General features: G+C 58.4%; 1 protein-coding gene across 1 annotated transcript in view; it reads right to left on the bottom strand.

The window, feature by feature from the left end:
- The window catches only part of NOL4L (nucleolar protein 4 like), a 147,371-nt gene extending 133,061 nt beyond the window's left edge, over positions 1–14,310 (bottom strand). Inside the window, exon 1 of the mRNA XM_025400206.1 lies at positions 13,813–14,310. Coding sequence (XP_025255991.1) covers positions 13,813–14,133 — 321 coding nt within the window. The 5' untranslated portion in view covers positions 14,134–14,310. The remainder of the gene's footprint in view (positions 1–13,812) is intronic.
- Positions 14,311–20,150: the final 5,840 nt, after the last annotated feature.

The raw sequence follows: 20,150 nt of genomic DNA, 5'->3' as shown, positions 1-20,150 counted from the left end.
TTTTTTTTTTTTTTTTTTTGAGACGGAGTCTCGCTCTGTCGCCCAGGCTGGAGTACAGTGGCCGGATCTCAGCTCACTGCAAGCTCCGCCTCCCGGGTTTATGCCATTCTCCCGCCTCAGCCTCCCGAGTAGCTGGGACTACAGGCGCCCGCCACCTCGCCCGGCTAGTTTTTTGTATTTTTTAGTAGAGACGGGGTTTCACCGTGTTAGCCAGGATGGTCTCGATCTCCTGACCTCGTGATCCGCCCGTCTCGGCCTCCCAAAGTGCTGGGATTACAGGCTTGAGCCACCGCGCCCGGCCTGTTTGTTCTTTTTTAGTCGGAGTCTTGCTCTGTTGCCCAGGCTGGAGTGCAGTGGCGCGATCTTGGCTCATTGCAACCTCTGCCTCCCGGGTTCAAGAGATTCTCCTGCTTCAGCCTCCCAAGTAGCCGGGATTATAGGCGTGCACCACCACGCCTGGCTAATTTTTGTATTTTTAGTAGAGAAGTTTGTTTTTTGTTTCACCAGGTTTCACCATGTTGGCCAGGCTGGTCTCGAACTCCTGACCTCAAGTGATCCATTCATCCCGGCCTCCCAAAGTGCTAGGATTACAGGCGTGAGCCACAACGTCCAGCCAACTGCCGGTTTTGGTTTGGGTTTTAAATCATGTGCGTGTACTGCTTTAAAACAAACCTCTTTCGTGTACCTCCATCCACCTTGCCCCCTCCTAGGAGGCCTATCTCCTCTCCCCACTGCATGGCTCCTTTCCTCACAAGAGGCTTTCCCTGCTTCCTCCCCAGCCACCGAGGCATGCTCTCCCTGTCCCAACCCCCTAGGGGGTTGCCCAAGATCATGTACTGGCCACTCGTCTGCTCTTGGGGCAGCTGGTAGCTGGCCTGGGCTGGGTGTGGGGCTGCACCTCCCCATTTAGGCCCCAACTGCTGCGGCCAGAGGCCTGGTTTCCCCAGGAGCCAGCAGGAGGCTCTCCCAGCTTCGGCTGATGTGGAGTGGCCAGCAGCTGGCTGTGGGGCTCCATGCTACTCTGTACCCTCCCTGAACTGCAGAATCTCTGGGGGATCCCTGAAGGTGAACCCTACCAATACTTGTGCCTAATATCCCAAGGTTGGCACCCTCTGCCAGGCAGACTCACACCCGACTCCCTAGCCTGGGATGAACCACGGTCCAAGACCAGGTAACGCCACAGAGGATCCCAGAATCTAAGCCTTGCTGGCAGAAGGGCGGCGATTTAAGATGCTGAGGACACAACCCTTCCCTGTGCAAGCTCGAGTCTGTGCTCTGCCTCTTCCCAGCTGTGTGCTCTTGTTCATCTTCCTTAACATATCTGAGCCTCCGAATCTCTACTGGCGAGATAAGGATCACAGCGGTCACCAAGTTTGGACAATCACATGGGGTCGTGTGCATAAAGTGTTAGCACAGGGCCTGGCACTTCCTAAGTGCTGGACAATACTGGCTGTGTCATGACTGCCATTGTTCTCACTCTGCAGCAGACAGGGACTGAGTACTTCATGTATTCCAGATTCTCCCCACAGCAACTCCAAGAAGCAGCTGACATCGCTCTCCCCATTTTATAGATGTGAGAATGGAAGAAGTTAAGATGGATCCAAGCCAGTTGGTGAGTCAGGATTCGAACCCAGGGCTCTCGGACCCGCTCTCAGTCCCATAATGCAGAGCCTGGACTCTGTGGAGCCCACTGCCCCTCGCCCCTGCTCCCCGATGACCAGCCTCTGATTGGAGCAGCAGGACTCCCAGCCTCCGCTTCCCACCACCTTTGGCTCGGCGCCGTCCCTCTGCCCTCTGGCTTCCATCAAGGCCCCCTCTCCTCCAGATCTGGGGGCTGGGGCCCTGTCAATCCTGGAGGCAAACCCAGCTGACCACCACCCTCCTGGAAGCCCCCCAGCCCAGTTTCCCTGCACACACTCTGGCTTCACTTCTACCTCTGCCCACTGCCCCTTCTGCAGTTCTCTGCTCCAGTGTCCCCTGCCCCTGCCCCGGACGCCATGTCCATAGGTCTCACTGCCACTGGCCACGCCACAGGCATAAGCAAAGAGCAGCTCTTGTTTCCCAAGCTGAGCACTTGGCATGGAGTCTCTCTTCACCTCCCCAAGGCAGCCCTGAGAGATAGGTCATACTATTGCATCCCCTTTTTTTTTTCTTTTTTTTTTAGACAGGGTCTCGCTGTCACCCAGGCTGGATGGAGTGCAGTGGCACAACCATGGCTCACTGCAGCCTTAACCTCCCAGGCTCAAGTGTTGCTGGGACCACAGGAATGGCGCCACCATGCCCAGCTAATTTTTTTAGTTATTATAGAGACAGGGTCTCGCTATATTGCCAGGGCTGGTCTCAAACTCCTGGGCTCAAGCAATCCTCACACCTCAGCCTCCCAAAATGCTGGGATTATAGGCATGAAACACTGTGCCTGGCCTGGATCCATTTTACAGATGAGAAAACTGTGGCTCAGAGAGGGGCGGCAACTTGCTTCAAGGTCATTCAACTAATGAGTCACAGAGAGCCATTGAAACCCCGGCCAGTCTGAGCTCCAGAGACCCACTTGGTGGCACTGCTTCACCTGGCTTCATCACAGCTTCTAGGGTTATTGATTCCACCACAGTCATAATCCCGATTACAGCTCCCTTTCATTGAGGGCTTGACTGTCCACACCTTGGTATAGATACTTCTATACAATAGCATACAAGGAGGATATAACTGAATCGATAGCTATTATCATCCCATTTTACAGATGAGGAAACCGAGGCTTGGAGAGGGGAAGTAACTTACCCAAGACTGCACAGCAGTAAAAGTGGCAGAACCTGGACCCAGCCCCTGGCTCCAGACCCCCACTGCTCTGCTGACCTGCAGGGGCCTTGAATCAACATAAAGCCATTCACCCCCAGCCTGCTCCTGTCCCAACCTCAAGAGCTCCAGAGAACATCCATCCTCCATGGAGCCTCCCAGCCTAAGCCCTCTGAGCTATCTCCCTTCTCTCTCCCCTCAGCCCAGGCTTTCATATCACCTCACAGAGAGCCTCAGAGCCACCTTTGGGAGCTTCACAGCTGCCTGGCTTTGGGATCTTTGCTCTGAGAGACCCCAAGATGGAGCAGCAGCCCCTATTCTGTGGCCTGCCTGGCAGGCTTGGTTTTACACCATCTTCCCAGCTACCCCTTGGGGTATGGGTTTTATCACCCCCTTATATAGAAGGGGTCAGGGATCAAAGCAGGCAAGCCATTTGCCTAGAACCACACAGCTGGTGCCAGAGTTGGGATCCAAATGCAGGACTGTCCTTGGCCATACTGCCTTCTGGATGTCCCTACGGTGGCTCTGCCTAGTCAAGAGCCCCTGTTGCCCGGGCAGACCCCTCTCCACATCCCCATGACAATGACAATCCCACTGGTTAAACATTTCACACGGATTCTTGCCTTTAGTTTTTCCCAACAACCTGTAGGGGAGGAACAATCATCAGACCCATTTTACAGACGAAGAAACTGAGGCATCTAGTGGTTGCTTAGCTGGGGGCCCAGCAGAGCTTGTGCCTTGGTTTGCTAACCTGTAGAATGGGGTCATAACAGCCTTTCAGGGTGCTTGAGGACGTGCAAGGCTGTGGAAGCCAGGGCCTCTCGGAAGCACCCCTGCAGGCTGTCCTCAGACAAGGCCGGAGGCCTGATTGTGTTGTTCTCGACTCGCCAGCATCCAGTTAGGGCCTGGCCTGCTGAAGGAAGGGCCCCATGTCTCCTTGAACATTTCCTCAGCCTGGGGATGCCGAGAAAACGATGAGTCATCCACCCAAGCACAGGCCTCCCAGGAGCTTGTGTCGGGTCCCAGCCGGGAGGGGAGGGTTCCAAGCTGGAGCCGGGCGGGGGGGGGGGGGCCTGGGTAACACGATGACTCCCACGCTGGCCCCACCAAGGCCTGAGTCACGGGGTCCCCTCCGCAGCCTCCCACCGCCACAGGCTGCCAGCCGGGAGGACACCTTTGGATGCTGCGTCCCAGATCCTGCCCCTGTGCCTTCACCCCAGATCTGCACCCCGGTTTCCTAAACCACTCCTCCCACCCAAGAGTCCCAGGGTTGACTGTGACCCTCTAGCCTCCCTCACCCCACTCCCACCTCACCAAGCCCCAGCCACTCAACCTCTGGTCCATTGAGGAAACCCGCCATGCCTTTCTCCCCTCATCTCGCTATGCCTCCGCCTAGTTTTCCTTCTCCATCGCCCTCTTGCCTCTCACCACAGCATCTGAGCGTTCCTTCTAAAACCCCAGCGTGACCTTAGCTCCCTCCACATGAGCACCCTCCTGTGAGCTCCCTGCTGTGCCTGATGCGATGGGCTCCTCAGATCCCTCTCCTCCATCTGGCCCCAAACAATCGTGCCAGCTCACCCCCTCAGGACCCCACTGCGGTTCTCAAGCTGACTTGGCTATTTACTCATCTCCACTCCATCTAGAATGTTCTTCCAAACATGCTTCTCTAAGAAAATTGGCCCTGGGATCCGTTGTACACAGCCCACGCTGCCCCCACCAAAACCAGTCCCACCCCCCCGGAATGAGCTTCCCCATGCTCTGCTCTTGCTGAAAAGTCCTTTTTGGCCTTCAAGGTCCAGGTGAAATGGTGAAATGTCACTTCCCCGAGGACTTCTCAGGCCCTGTCCTGAGGGTGGGTCTGCGCCCTGGAGTTCCTCAGGGCCTCTGTGTATAACTGGGCAGTTCTCAGAACCCGGCTCTGTGACATCTGCTGAACCCCCCTGCCCAGTAGGGAGCCCCTTAAGGGCACGGGCTCGTCTGGGTCCTGGGGATACAGCAGCAAAAAAAACAGATGCAGTCCGCCCTGCGGGTGCTCATGGCCTTGGGGGAGACAGATCCTAAGCACAGAAACTAGTGAAATACGTAGAATGTCAGGGGGTGATAAGGGCCACAGAGGAAAAATCAAGTAGAAAAGAGAGATGGGAGATGGTCCAAGGGATCTAAGGTGGTCCTCACTGGGTGATCAGGGAGGCCCACTCTGAGCAGGTGACATTTGACCAAAGACCTAAAGAAGGAGAAGAGCTGACCATGCAGAGATCTGAAGAAAGAGTATTCCAAGCTAGGTGAAGGCCAGTGCAAGGGGCCTGGGGCAGGACTGTATTTGGCATGTTTGCAGAATAGCAAAGAGGCCAGTGTGGCTGAGGCCAAATGAACGAGGGGAGAGGGAATTGAGAGCGGCGGGCAGCCAGCGCCAGATCGTGCAGGGCTCTGCAGGCAACTGGGAAAGCAATGGCTCTTGCTTTGAATGAGACGAGTCTTGGTGGGTTCTGGACAGAGGAAGAAGAGAACCTGACGTGGGGTTTCCAAGGTTTCCTCTGGCTGTTTGTGGGAAGAAGGGGTTATGTGGGCAGGGAACAGGGTAGACACAGGGGGCCCCGTGGGGAGGCAGCTGCCTCTCCAGGCTTGGACCAGGCTGGAGGCAGTGGAGGCCATGAGACATGGTAGAATTTGAGATGTGCTTTGAAGGTAGAATCAACAGGATTTGCAAATGGGTTGGACTGGGAGGGAGAGGAGGTCAGAGAAAGGGGTCAGAAGTGACTCTCAGGGGAGGCCGAGGAAGGGGAAGGCTGCAGCTGCCGTGCAGGAAGGACAGCGAGGAAGTGAATGAATGAATGACCTGGGCTTGGGAACCAGAGGCTCGCACTCAGCTTTGGAGCTCAGTGGGACCTTGAGTGAGTTCCCTCCACTCTGCCTTAGTTTCCCCATCTGCAGGGGAGGAGCTCCATGTCCAGGGTGGCCAAGAGGACTAGTGTTCTGGGATCCACAACCATGTGGGTGAGAGGATGGGCCCAGCCTCCCACCTGCTCTGCCATCTCCCCACTCCCCCGCACTCCCGTCTACTGGCCCAGCAGCCCGCCCAGGCCAGGCCTGCAGCTGCAGTTGAAATCAGAGGGGAAGAGCATGGACGAGAGGCAGCAGGGGCATCTGTCTCCCATTAGGCTGGGTCTGGCCAGGTGGGAGGGCTGCCTCGAGGTCTAGAAAGCTTAAGTGGGGTGCCCTCACTAAAGGTGAGCGGGCACCATGAGCCAGGGGTGGATGGAGAGCTAGGGCACCCCTGCTGCCTTCACTCCCAGGGGTCCTCCCGTGGACCCCGCCTCCAGGCCCTGGGGTTTGGAGGGTCAGACAGAGTCCTGGAGCTCCAGCCCAGTCATGTGTTCACTGTGGGCCTTGGGGAGGTTCCCTGGCCTCTCTGGTACCAAGTTCTCATCTACTTCACAGAACCCAGGGGAGATTAAATGGAATAATGTATCTGGCACATGGCAGGGGCTTGAAAAATTGGGAGATGGGCTCAGACCCCTGCCAGAGGGAGGCAGTCATTACGCCCGCCATTATGTGTTCTCCTTACAAATCCAGACCCCAGGAACTCAGGTTCCCAGCCAGGGGGCCAGGCGGGGGTGCGGTCCATATGGAGAAGGCGGGGACCGGGTGGGGGTCGGGTCCATATAGAAGAAGGGCGAGAGGCTTGTCCCTCTACTCAGCAGGTGCCTGCCGGGCCTTGGGAAAGCCCTCCAGCGCCCTTCCTTGACCTCTGGGATCTGACACCTCGGAGGAATTCAGAGGCAGGGAGATCACTGGAGTCTTCTGTATGTCAATAACTAAAGCTAAGGAGGCTCACTGCAGGGCAAGAACCAGTCAGGGCAGCAAGAGACCCTGAGCCTGCAAGTTCCCAGCTCTGGGGGTTCATGCCACACCTCCATCCCTCACCAAGACTTCTGGGGCCAGCTGCAGTGTCCACCGCCTGTAAGCCCAGCTGCATGGGAGGCTGAGGCAGGAGGATCACTTGAGCTCAGGAGCTGAAGACCAGCCTGGGCAACAAAGTGAGACTCTGACTCAAAAAAAAAAAAAAAGAAAAAAGAAAGAAAAGAAAAACAAAAAGACGAAAAGAAAAGAAAAAGCTTTCTCTGTTCTATTCAGTGCAACATTTCTCAGGCCCCTGATAGTGCTGAAGACACAGAAATGACTCAGATACAACCTCTAGGGAACTCCTAGTTGCTGCCTACCTACTCTATGCCAGGGACTTGGCTGGGTGCCTCATCTCCACTGTGCCATTTAATATTCACAACATCCTTCATCACCATCCCCATTTTCCAGATGAGGAATACTGAGGCTCAGTGAGATCACATAGCAGCTAACATTTCCTAAGATTTGCTACATTTGGGGGCCCTACGTGCATGAAAGCATTAATTTCCACATCAGTCCTAGAAGAGGAATATGATTACAGCTCCATTTTACTGATGAGAAAATTAAGGCCATGGGAGGCGGAGGTTGCAGTAAGCCAATATTGCATCAAAAAAGAAAGAGAGAAAGGAAGGAAGGAAGAAAGGAAAGAAGGAAGGAAGGAAGGAAGGAAAGAAAGAAGGAAGGAAGGAAGGAAGGACAATTAAGGCCAAACTGATAAAAGGGCAGAGATGGGATTTGAACCCAGGGCCCTGTAGCATTAAAGCCCAGGCCCTTTACCTATTCTCTACATCAAAGTGGACTCAAGAGTTCTTGTTCTAATAAGCCACTGGCCCTGGTGGGTGCTGTCACCAACTTCCAGCTGCTCCTTTACCTGCTTTGGGGCCCATAGGCCTAGCCTGGTTCTCCTTTTTTTTTTTTTTTTTTGAGACAGAGTCTGCCTCTGTCACCCAGGCTGGAGTGCAGTGGCATGATCACAGTTTACTGCAGCCTCTAACTCCTGAGCTCAAGTGATCCTCCTGCCTCAGCCTCCTGAGAAGCTGGGACCACAGATGCGTGCCACCGTGCCTAAGTTTTCTAAAATTTTGTATAGAGACGGGGTCTCACCATGTCCCCAGGCTGGTAGGCCTGGCTTTGACATGAGTGAGCAGGGTGGCCTCAAGCACATTCCTTAGCCACCATCCTCAAATGACAGCAGAGCCTTTTCCAGTTTGCCAAGAAATGGAGCTTTAGAGCCCATTTTCCAGAAAAGGAAACTGAGACTGAGAGAGGCGAGGCAGGCTACTTCTCCGGGGTCATGTGGCAATTAAAGTTGAGTTAGGACCCCATAGGCCCTGGCCCCCTCCCTTCAAGTTCAGAGCCTTTTCTCCCAGGACCTTTCCGCCCCATGCTTGGCTTTGGGCTTTGTTATAGGACCATAGCAAGAGGCAGGTAGGGGGTGGTGGTGGGAAGCTGGAACAAGGAGATGCCTTGGCTGGTCATGTCATGTGGACAGGGGCATCGCACCACCTCTTATGGCCACCACTTGGCTTCAGCCAGCTGCTGAGACTCCAGGGATGGCAGGGGCCAGGGCTGCAGCTCGGGTGACTTGGTGATGATGGAGGACACCCCGACAGCACCACACTGGCTGGCAGACAGGGTGAGTCCGATCCGGATCTCACATGAGTGCACGCACACACAGTCACACCCGCGGCTGCCAAGGCCCACAGCCCAGGTGCTCACATAGATGCCGACAAACACACAGAGGAGCCTCTCCACCTGTGCCCTGCACACACTCCACACACACACACTCACACAAGCATTTCCAGCCTGCACATAGATAGGAACAGCACACTCACACCCACACAGTTGCACTTTTACACACACACACACGCACATGCATATTCTAGCCTGTGAGCACACACGTGCAGGATTCAGTCGCACAACCTCTGAGCTAAGATCTGGCTTGAAGAAGCCTAGGTATGCCTGAGGCCCTCCACCTTGGTCCCCAGACAGCCCCAGCCATAGGCTCCCCACCCCCCAATCCTCCCAGCAGCATTTCCGAGGTCCCAGATGGGGCTTCCAGCCTCCCAGACATGCAGGGAAGGTAAAGCAGCCTGCAGGGGCCATAAAGGAGAGGGTTTTCCTGCCAGCTCCTACCCAAGGAAGAAGGATGCACAGTGTCCCCACCCCTAGGCAGAGAGTGACCCAGGACTTAGAGGGGAGGCCCCAGGAAGGTAGAGCCTGACCTGTCTGCATCACCCTGGCACCAAAATGAAGCCCCCCAGAGTTACCCAGGACTATGCCACCCAAATCACAAGGCGTAACTGACAAAAACGCACACTCTGCCACTCACGAAAAATGCAAACGGGGCCTGTGCCAGGCATCACTGTCAACCTTCTTCCCAAAGCCCCCCAGGGCCCAGGACAACAGAGGCGTCCTCCTCCTCCCCACCCATCTTCATGAGCCCTAGGAAAGCCCACAGACTTTGTGCTGTGCCAGTCCTGCCTCAGGCACAAGCCTGTGAATACAGACATCTTGATCAGAGGGATGCTTTGAAACTAATTCAGACTAAAGTGTAATGGACTGAAAGCTTGATATGAAGGACTTATGCTTTCAAATTGGATCAGGTTGCAAGACCCTTCAAAGTCAGAATGGAGAGGTATGCAAGATCCCTGGCATTGGTGTGGACTAGGGGAAGTTCTGAACCTCCCTAAGCCTCAGTTTACTCATGTGAAAGTAGCAGTAATCACAGCACCGGCCTCTAGGCTGCTGTGAGAATTCCACAAGCTGATGCGTATCAGCACCTCAGCCCAGTGACAGGCACGCAGTAGGTGACCCCCGAAACAGCTGCTGTACGGATAATTCAGGGAAAACTAGGAAATATTGAGGGACTCAACCAAAGGTCACAGCACATATTACACGGTGCTAAGTCAGAGGCCATTTCCCGCCCAGACCAGCGGCCGCAGGTGTCAAAGGTTTACACAAAAGCTCTGGGGAGAAAGACTTAGGACTGAAAAGGCTTTCCACTAAATGAACGTTGTTGCAAACTGGGAAAAGACCACCATTAGTCAATTTGGGTAGCGGAACACCTGGGGCCCAGCTTGCAAAAGCCTGGTGTTGAGAGTGGAGTTTGGCAATCTCGAAGTTTCCCGTGGGGAATGGGGCTCTAATGGTGGGATTCCTGGCATGTGGCAGGTCCACGGAGAAGCTACAGCGGTGCACAGAGAACCCTGTTCCAGTCCTAGCTCCCGACAAATGGAAACTTCCTCTCTCTAGCCCTCAGTTTTCCCATCTGGAAGATGGTACAGTTGGGCTGAGCACCTCTATCTCTCCACAGAGTCTTGGGGCTCTCTGATCCTAGGAAATGACAGACAGCCCAGAGACCCACCTCAGCCATAACCTGTGGCCCTCGCAGGCTCTGCGGACCGCTCCACTCCGAGATGCCAGAGGAAAAGGAAAGGGGTTGTTTTACTTTGTGGCCAATGCCAGAACAGAATTGGAGGGTCTTGTCTCCAACGGGTTTGCTTCCCCCTCTCGGCAGCCCACAGGGGCTGGAGCAGGCCAAACGTAAGAAATAATAAATCCTCACCAGGCTTCGCCCGGCCAGGAGGCCCCCAGCTGGCTCTTGTCATAAAGAGATCTTATCCCCACCAGCACCCCTAGCTGCCCGTGGAGGACTCCGCCCTCCTCCCCTCCATACCCCGCTTCCACCTTCTACTTCCTGTGACAACCTGCAAACTGGAGGCCAACTTGCCTCTCCCCCCACGCCCAGGCTTCTCCTCGACCCCCGCCCTGCCCCACCCCCACCCGGGCCCCAGCTGCAGGAGGCCCTGCGGAGTGTAATTCCCCTCGCCCTCTCTCTGCCCTGGGCCCGTCCGGACAGATTAAGCCTTTGTCACACACACCCAGAAAAGCTCAGGGCCAGATGGGACGGGACAAGTGGTGTCAGATCATCGACCCGAGGCTGGCCGGGACTAGGAGAGGGCCCCGACCGCAGCACCGCATATGGCTGTGGGAGGAGGAAGGGAGGCCCAGGGTGGGGGCAGCCAGAGAGCAATGGGGAAGAGAGGTGACACACCATGGCCACCCTGGGGACAGAGGCTATATGGGGCCTGTCGCAGCTGGATGACCCAACTCCCACCTCCCTTCTTCCTTGGAATCTTTCTACCTGCTCTCTCTTGAAGCCCCCATGGGCTTTTTTATCCTGTCCTCAGCTATGCCCACCACTCCTGACATCTGGGTGACCTGGGAGCAGGCACAGAGCCCCACCCACCCCAGCACCCCAGTGCCCGCACAAGGCCTGTGGGTACTAAACAAATGCTTTGGACAAAGGTTTATGGCCCAATGACCTTCACAAAAACCCACCGAGGACCAAACTACAGGCTCTCTCCCAACTGACACCAGGGGCGAGGATATGTGTGTGTGTGTGTGTGTGTGTGTGTGTGTGTGTGTGTGTGTGTGTGTAGGCCAGGGACCGTAGGAGATGTCCTTTGCACCTTTCAAAGGAGGTCCCATTCAGCCCCTCCCAGGAAGAGGCCAATGGCTGCCCCAGAATTCCCAGCAGGATTTGTTCCTCTTGGATCAGTGAAAAGGAAAATGGAAATATAAAAATAATAACTGGGCCCCAGGAAGGAACTTGGAGATGGGGGTGGCATCTCCTGCCTGGCTCCGGCTGGCTGGGCGAGTGGCAGGTAACTAACCGGCTCTCTGGGGACCAGCAGGCCAGGCAGGCGGGCGTGGGGAGCCCGAGGGGCGGGCTGTCGAGGGAGGGCACGTCTGTTGTGTTTGTCGATCTCCTGGCAGCCTGGACTGGAAGGCCTGGGTCCCCTTTCTCTGCCTCCCAGGCAGGTGGTCCCTCAGGGAGGGCTCATTATTGGTCTGAGAGCCAGGGTGGAGACTGGGGACGGTCGCGCTGCCAGGGGCAGGCAGGGCGGGTCAGCGTGGGCCTCAGGGAGCGTCTGAAGCCAGCAGCCGGGCCGGCAGGACCTGGGGTCCAGGCCTCACACCCAGTTTCTGCATGTGGCCTGGATGGGGGAGGGGGTGCTCAGCCTCTACAGCTGTGTGGATAAAGAGTGGACGACTGCTCCAGATGCCCACACCCTAGGGAGAAGTTGAGCTACACAGAAAGCCAGTGAGCCTGCTGCCAGGTTTGGGGGGGTCAACCCCCAACTCCAGGAGAGGGTGGACTCAGGGCTCCTGCCTCAGACTAAGAAGGTTGGGCCAAGGCTTCCAGCTATTCAGGGAGGTGTAACCAGGATGGGGGGGGCACCTACCCGGGAAGCCCTGATGGCAGAGGGCACTGACCTAGGGTAGGAGGCAGGACCCAGCCAACCATCTCGTGGGTCACTGACCTCAGAAAAACCGCACTCCGGCGGGGCGCAGTGACCCAAGATGGGAGAACCGAGGAGGGGACCGACCTGGCAGGGTGGGGAGGGCTGACCCATGCGCCCCATCTGGGAAAGTGGGCACTGATTTGGGCTGGGGGAGGGGTCCTGGACTCGATCGGGGGAGGGGACAATGACCCAGACTCGCCGGGTTTGAGCGAGAGTGCGGATTTAGGCTGGGGGGATCCCAGCCTTGCGCGGGCTGGGTCACTGCCCCAGCTTCCCCCTCGGGGAACCCGGTCCCGGCGCGCCCCTCGGGCGGGCCCCGGCCCCCTGTTCCCGGTCCGGCCGGAGGCGGCAGCGGCGCAGATGGGCTGCTGGCGGCCGCAGCGCGGTTATCAGCGCTCCTCGCAGATGGGCCGCCCGCCCTCCGCGCTCGCGGCTCCCACTCCCCGCGGCCTGCAGCCCCGTCCCCTGGGCGCGGGGGGAGGCGCCTCCGTATCTGCTCCCCGGCTCCCGCCTCCCTCCCTCGCGGCCCCCTCACCCCGCGGGCCGGGCCCGGGCGGCCGCGGAGGGGGAGGGGGAGGGGACAAGTGCACTTTTCGTAACGACCGAATCAATTGTGTGTGAAGAGCCCGCTCCGGCCGGGGACGGGGCTGAGCGCGGGGCGGGCGGGCCGGCCGGGGGAGGAGCGCGGAGGGGGGAGCGGGGGAGCGGGGGAGGGAGGGAGGCCGGCGCGGGGCGGCCCGGCTCTCGTGCTCTGGCCGGGGAGGGAGCAAGAAGGGCGGGGGGAGGCCGGCGCGGCCCGACCGGGCCGGGGGCGGAACGCACTAATGGAGGGTCTCGGCGACGGAAAGTTCAAAGCTCAGCAGCGCCCCGGGAGCGGCCACCCCCCCAGCCCCCACCCTCTGCAGAACAATGAGGTCCCGGCGGGGGAGCCGCGGGGCCCGCGCCGCACGCCCTCTCCAGGGCGCCCCGGGCCAGAGGGGACGCCCCCGCCCGGCCGCCCGCCTCCTCCCTTTAGGCGGCTGCGGTTCCCCGCCCCCTCCCCCACGCCACCCCGCCCGGACCGGGCCGGCCCGGGGGACGGGGGAGGGGAGGGGAGGGATAGGTCAGGCCGCCCCCGTCCCGGGGAGGGGGGAGCGAGGGGCCCGGGGGGCTGAGGGGGCGCCCCACCCACCCGCGGGAGGCTGCTCCTGCGCCAGGCTGCGGCTCCGGCCGCCCCTCCCCGGGCTAGCCCCGGGTGGGGTCGGGGCGACAGTGCCCGGGCGGGCCCCTTCCCCTGGCGCTGGGAGGCCCGGCGGACTCCCCGTCCCGCGGCTGCCCCTGCCTCCCTCCCCCCTACCCCGCGGCACCACCCTCAGCGCGCGCACACACACACACACACACACACACACACACACACACACACCGCCCAGCCGGCCCGGGGGCGGGAGCGCGAGGCGCCCGGGACAGGCAGCCCCGGGGCGGGCGGGGGGGAGGCTCGGGCTCCAGAGCAGCCGCCTGCTGGCGGGGGGAGGGGACGGGAGGACGGAACAGGCTGGGGTGAGCAGCCCGGGACAGCCTGCCCGGCACGGCCACGGCCCGGGCAGCGGCGCGGAGGGGGGCAGGGACGCCCCGAACCCGGAGCGCTGCCCAGGCGAGCCGGGGAGGGCCGGTGAGCAGGGACGCGTGCGCCTCCGGCGGGCCCGACACACGGACAACCTCAGGGACACACGTTCGGACACACATCCACACCCCCACCCCGCCCCCGCCCGCCCGCCCGCCCGCCCCAAGCCCCGCCGCGGGACCCGCCCGCGGCCGCCGCGCGCGCACTCACCGAGCCCGTCTTGACCGGCACATACACCACTTGGCCCATCTTGGGTTCCCGGCCGCTGCCCAGGCGGAAGCCCTTGGAGCGCACCCAGAACTGGAACTTGCCTTTCTCGCCGGCTGCGGGGCCGCTGCCCGCGCCGGTCCCGCCGCCGCCCTGCAGGACCTCGGCGATCCGCTGGTATTTGCTGCGTGTCACCGTCTTGGTTTTGGCCGAGTCGCCGTAGGTGCGCAAGCACCAGTCCCGGAACTGGCGGCCCAGCTCCGAGTCCCCGGGGCTGCGCTCGCGCTCCCAGCCCCCGCGCAGCAGCAGCGTCGGCTTCGGCATCCTCCCGCCGCGCCCGGCGCCCTCGGGGGCGGGCCGGCCGCCGGGCCGCCCGGTGCCGGGACTGAGCTGGGCTGGGCTGGGCCGGGCCGGGACACGCCGCGGCCGCAGCTGTCCCGCGGTGTGGCTCCGGCGAGGCTGCTGGATGGGCGCGGGCGGCGGCCGGACGCGCGGGGCTGCGGCGCGCTCTGTCCTGCTCGGGCGGCGGCGGCGGCGGCGGCGTTGGCGGCGGCGGCTCCGGCTCGCCTCCTGCTCCGCCTCCTCCTCCCCCCGGCCGGGATGCAGGAGCGATGGAGGCAGCTCCGGGCCCGGAGGTGCAGAGGGGGCGGGCCGCCCCGCGGGCGGCCGGGGGAGGCGGGAGGCGGGGAGCGGCCCCGAGCGCGGGGAGCGAGACCGAGCCTGGGCGCGGGCGGCAGCAGTGGCTGTCAGCTTGCGCGGCTCATCCTGCTCCTGCTCAGGCTCCCGCTGCCGCGGCTCTTCCTCCTCCTCCTCCTCCTCCCGCGCCCGCCTCCACCACGCCGCGGGATCCCACCTGTTAGAGCGGCGCAGCCTTCGCCGCCGCCCGCCCCCCCGTCCTCCTGCGCCCGCCCGCCGGGCCCAGCCCCCGCCCGGCCCGGCCCCTGGGGGCGCGGGGGCAGCCGCGCCCGCAGCCGCCGAGAGGGCAGGAACCGCAGGAGCGTAGTGCCCAGCCCAGGGACCGCGTTCCGTCTGGCCGGGCTGGGCCCGGAGCTTCGCAGGTCCAGCTCCTCCCGGACGCGGCGGTCCCGCGGGGAGTAGGGCGCAGACCCCGGCCCAGCAGTCGGCCTCCCGGCCGCCCCGCCCCACTTAGCCTGGCCGGGGAGGTGTAGGGCAGGCTCCCCGTCCCTCGCTCCCGCAACTGGCTTGACCTCTCTCCCGTGAGCCAAAGCCAGAAGAGCAGTGTTCCCCTGGGGGAACCCCACATCGCCGCCCTTCGGGGCCCCCAAACTTCCTCTCCTTTTGCCTCACTCTGAATTCCCCGAAGTTTGACCAGCTTTGCCTCTGCTTGCCTGCTCCGCTGCTCTGGGACAGGCCCGGGCCCCCTGGGAAGTCGCCTGTGGCCTCAGCCCAATCCCACCTCGGCTTCAGAAAGCACTCAACACATCCACAAACTCATCCTGAGACACCCTGCCTTCCCGGGTGCGCCTTGACCTGGAATCTCTTGCTGAGTAAACTCAGGTGGCCCCACCGCCCCCCTCCTACCTGGGCAGATCTGACCTTGGGTAGAGCTAGCTGGTCCCCTTCCCCTTAATGAAATTCCAACATAAATAAAGGCACAGGCCAAATTTCCAGGATTTCTGCACCCCTATCCCCCACTTCCTTAACAGTTCATGAGGAATTGCTGCACTTCCCTCCCAGCTGTCCCCTGGGATCCACCCCATGTCCCCACGACACTCCTGCAGGCAATTCACCATCCAAGTCCTGAGGCCCAGACTTTGGCTAGTGCAGGACCGTTTCCTGCCTAGGAACTGCTGGCTTCTCCCATCCCAAAGTCCCCCACCCCAGGACCTACTACGCGACATGTCCTGGCAACTCTGAGAGGCAGAGGGGAAGGCCCCATTTTACAGATGAAGGCCTGAGGCTTGGAGAAGTGGCCTGACCTGCTCAAGGTCATGCAGGAAGGAGGGGTGGGTTTCAGCTCATGTACACCTGGCTCCTGCTGCCATATCACACACAAAGTCTTCCCCTTTCAGCGCTCAGAGAGAGCCCCACTCTAAATACCTGGCTCACTTCCCCCAATAGAAAGGGAACTCCAGATGCTCAGGGCCATATCTGACCCGTCCTCATATGCACAGGCCCTAGCACAACACCTGGCACACAGTAGGTGTCAATAAATGCTGAAAGAACCCTTGAGGTCTCCCAAGTCCCAACCCCTCTCTGCATTTCACATGGGAGATTATTTTTAGATAATTTACATTTCATGTTACTTTATATACACCAACAACTCCACAGTCATTTTTCCTCTTTATCTTCCCAAGAGCTCTTTTTGGATCTATGCTGGTATGCATGCCCGTTTTTAAGAGGTGACCACTCAGAGCAGGGAAGTCACTACCCAAAGGCCAGCCCCAGGGGCGCAGGGGCTTCTGTTATTAAGAAGCTCAGACCCTGAGTTTTTCTATGTGTCCCTTGACAGTTATCCTTCCAGCAGACACTTCCTGAGAGCAAAGATGCTCTAGCCTGGCAATGGTAATGATAACTTGTGGCAAATATATCCTGTGCCTGGGTGATGGGGTCCTTGTATGAGCCCTGGTCTCTCCGTCCAGTTCCAGGACCCACTTCAATAACCACTAAGCCGGACCACCTCTCCACCCAGTCTGGGTCTTTGCCTGCCTTTCAGAAGCTAAAAACCTGGTTGTCAGTCTTGGGCTGAGTTCTGGCACGGCAGAATGTATAGTATAATGTAAAGAACATGGGCTTCGGGTAGAGTCAGATTTGGAAGTGAGTCCTGACGATTATTTGGCATGGCATTCTTCATGCTCACAGATCCCACTTGGCTACTTCCCGGTGGAATGAAGCCATCATTCCACCTTTGCTGAGTGACCTCAGGCAGGTCACTGAGCCCCTACTTCATCATCTGTATAACGGGACAGGATGTCACAGATGTAGAGATTCAACAGGATGAGAGTGCCTGACCTGTGACGGGTGCCCAATAAGTGCCATTTTCTCCCTCAGGGGGGCCTCGAAGTATTCAAGGAGGAAGACAGGCATTGTTGACACTTTTTGTGCTTCATTCATTCAATAAACATTTGTTTAGCAGCCATTGTGCAGCAGGGGCTTGGGATATGGTCATGGGATCCCCAAGGTCCCTGCCCTACGGGAGTGCGCCAATGGGTATGGAAGATGGCTATTGAACAAACCAGCTATTGATCACAACAGCCCAGGGAATGGGCCACGAAGGAGAGAGGGAGCTGTGATAGCAAATAATGCATAGAAGGGGCTGCTTTTCTTAGGGGGATCGGGGAAGGCCCCTCTAAGGAGGTAGCATCTGAGCAGTGACTAAAATGACAGGTGCCAAGGCATGCTGGTCCTGCATTCCAGGCAGAGGGAAGAGCAAAGGCAAAAGCCCCAAGGTGGGAAGGAGATTGGCATTTTCTAGAAGCTGGAAGGCATCCAGTGTGGTGAGACTGAAGTGAGGGAGGAGGGGTTGGAGGGCAGGAGTCTTGAAGACCCTGGGAAATACTTTGGATGGCATTCCAGCTGCTATGGGAGCTACTGGCGAGTTTTAAACCAGCAAGACTGTGGGGTAGAGAAGAAGTGAGGAGCGGAGGACAGCTGCAGGGGTCCAGAGGTCTGTGGTCTTGTAGGTCAGAGGTCTGGAGTTCCCCCCACTGTGTGACAGCTCACTGTACCTGGCATGTCCCAGCCTCTTGCCCTGAGGGCTCCTGGGAGAGTAGAACGGCCAAGGAGTGAGAACGGCCTACTGCGGCCCATCCCCACTTTTGCAGAAACAGATCCTGGGTCTTCGGCCTATCTGTGTCACTGGGGTCCTTTAGGAGGGGCATGCTGGGTGGGGGAGGGGGGTAAGTCTCCCACAATGCCCAGCTCCTGGGGGTATGCAATCACAGTCCCAGGGGGCAGCTGCTCCTTTTTGATTCCCATTCCAGACACCTGCCAAAGGACAAAGTAGGCTGCCCCATGAATCAAAGGCCAGGAGATCCTCTGCATTTTTTTAAATTTTGAGACTGGGTCTGTCTCCCAGGCTGAGTGCAGTGGTGCAATTGCAGCTCACTGGAGTCTCTACCTCCCAGGCTCAAGCAATCCTCCCACCTCAGCCTCCTCAGTAGCTGGGACCACAGGCATGCACCACCACACCCAGCTATTTTTTTTAAATTATTTTTTGTAGAGACAGGGTCTCTCTTTGTTGCCCAGGCTGGTCTCAAACTCCTGGGCTCAAGTGATTCTCCCGCCTCGGCCTCCCAAAGTGCTGGGATTACAGGTGTGAGCCACCATACCCGGCCTCTGGATTTTTTTTTTTTTTAACACTTAGTCCAGGTGTCCAAGGGAGACTGGAGTCAAAGCGCAGTGAGTCTAAGCCCCCAGGGCTCACTCCGAATATGGATAGTAACGCCCTGGGTCACAAGAGCTTGGTGATGAAGGGTTCTCAGAGTATACAGTGCAAACCGTGCCTCTGATAGATGGGCAAACTGAGTCCCACAGGAGAAAAGAGGCTCAGGGCCGCAGGACAGAACTAGGCACCTGGCCTTTGCCTGATTTGGCCTGGATCACTTGCCTTTCACTGAGCTCTGACCCTGGGCCCAGATGAGTGGGAATGCCTGCAACAGTGAGGTGGCCCTGACTGTGCCCACAGGAAGTTCCAGGCCTGGGGTGGGGCAGAGTGACTCAGGCTCCCACAGAGGCCTGTCCACCCAAGGGCTAGGAAGAACAGAGAGGCCCCAGAGCCTTGGGGAGAGGTAGTTTCCATCACTGGGTGCTGGTGCCCCTTCCATCAAGGGTTTGTGCCACCCCCTGCCATCCCCCTATTCCATAGCATCCCCTTGCAGTCTGCCAGCCATGCTGAGCCGCTGCTCCGTGCCCGCCTCTCTAGAAAGGCCTCCTGACCTCTCAGGTTGGATCAGGGGCTTTCTCTGGTCACTCACACACAGAGCCTTGGGCTTTCCGCCTCCCAGCTCTGACCACAGCAAATCATGATGGCCTCATTACCTGTGTCGACCCGTGCCCAGCACAGGAGCTGAGGCTTAATCATTATTGAATAAATGGATAAATAAGCAACCAACCAAATGAATGAATGAATGGGCTTATCCTCAAAAAGCAGGTGCTAGACTGAAGTCTACAGCATTTGCCACCATGCTACTATGCTTCTTCCATAATCAGTCCATCCATCAGCATTTATTGTGCTTCTCCTAACGGGCTCTGCTGTTGAGTGACTGAGTCCCCTAATCTCTCTAAGCCTCAGTGTTCAATGCCGATAAAATGGGAATATTAACAATTATCCCTAACTCACAGGGCTGTCGTGAGAATAAGCACTCAACAAATGCTAGCTCCTATTGTCATTATGCCCATCCATCATCCAGATGCTTGTTTGGGCATCTTCTGTATGTCAGCCGCCATGCTTGGTGTTGGGAATATAGTAATAAACAAGAGGGACCTGACCCGTGAAGTTCAGGAACTAGCTGACTTTAAAAAGATCATGACAGACCAGGCACAGTGGCTCACGCCTATAATCCCAGCACTTTGGGAGACGAAGGCAGGTGGATTGCTTGAACCCAGGAATTCAAGACCAGCCTGGACAAAATGTCCAAACCTTGTGTCTACAAAAAAGTACAAAAAAATTAGCCGGCGGTCGTGGTGTGCACCTGTAGTCCCAGCTACTTGGGAGGCTGAGGTGGAAGGACTGCCTGAGCCTAGGCGGTAGAGGCTACAGTGAGCTATGATTGTGCCACTGTACTCCAGCCTGGGAGACAAAGTGAGACTGTCTCAAAAAGAAAAAAAAAAAAAATCATGACAAATGGGTTTAGAATTAAAAACAAAAAGTTGCCATGAGGCTGGGTATGGTGGCTCACGCCTGTAATCCCAACATTTTGAGAGGCCAAGGTGGGTTGATCACCTGAGGTCAGGAGTTCGAGACCAGCCTGGCTTACATGACGAAACCCCCTCTCTACTAAAAATACAAAAATTAGCCGGGTGTGATGGTAGGCACCTGTAATCCCAGCTACTCCGGAGGCTGAGGCAGGAGAATTGCTTGAACCTGGGGGGCGGAGGTTGTAGTGATCCGAGATCGTACCACTTCACTCCAGCCTGAGCGACAGAGTGGGACTCTGTCTCAAAAAAAAAAGTTACTATGAGAACGCACGGCAGGGGAGCGGGGAGCCCAGATGAGCACCTTCAAGAAGCCCCACCCTAAGTGCCCTAAGGATCCTTTGGACCGGAGGATGGAGCACTGGACGAAGTGGAGGGGAGGAGAAAAGTGTCTCCAGTCCTGCAGAGGCCCACGCCACGCTGCCTGTGGAATTACGAATGAGTGGGAAAAAAATTCTGTGCAC

This window comes from Theropithecus gelada, chromosome 10, assembly GCF_003255815.1.
Source record: "Theropithecus gelada isolate Dixy chromosome 10, Tgel_1.0, whole genome shotgun sequence".
Lineage (NCBI taxonomy): Eukaryota > Metazoa > Chordata > Mammalia > Primates > Cercopithecidae > Theropithecus > Theropithecus gelada.
Note: the sequence above shows the minus strand (reverse complement) of the source record. Positions and strands in the feature narration are given on the sequence as shown.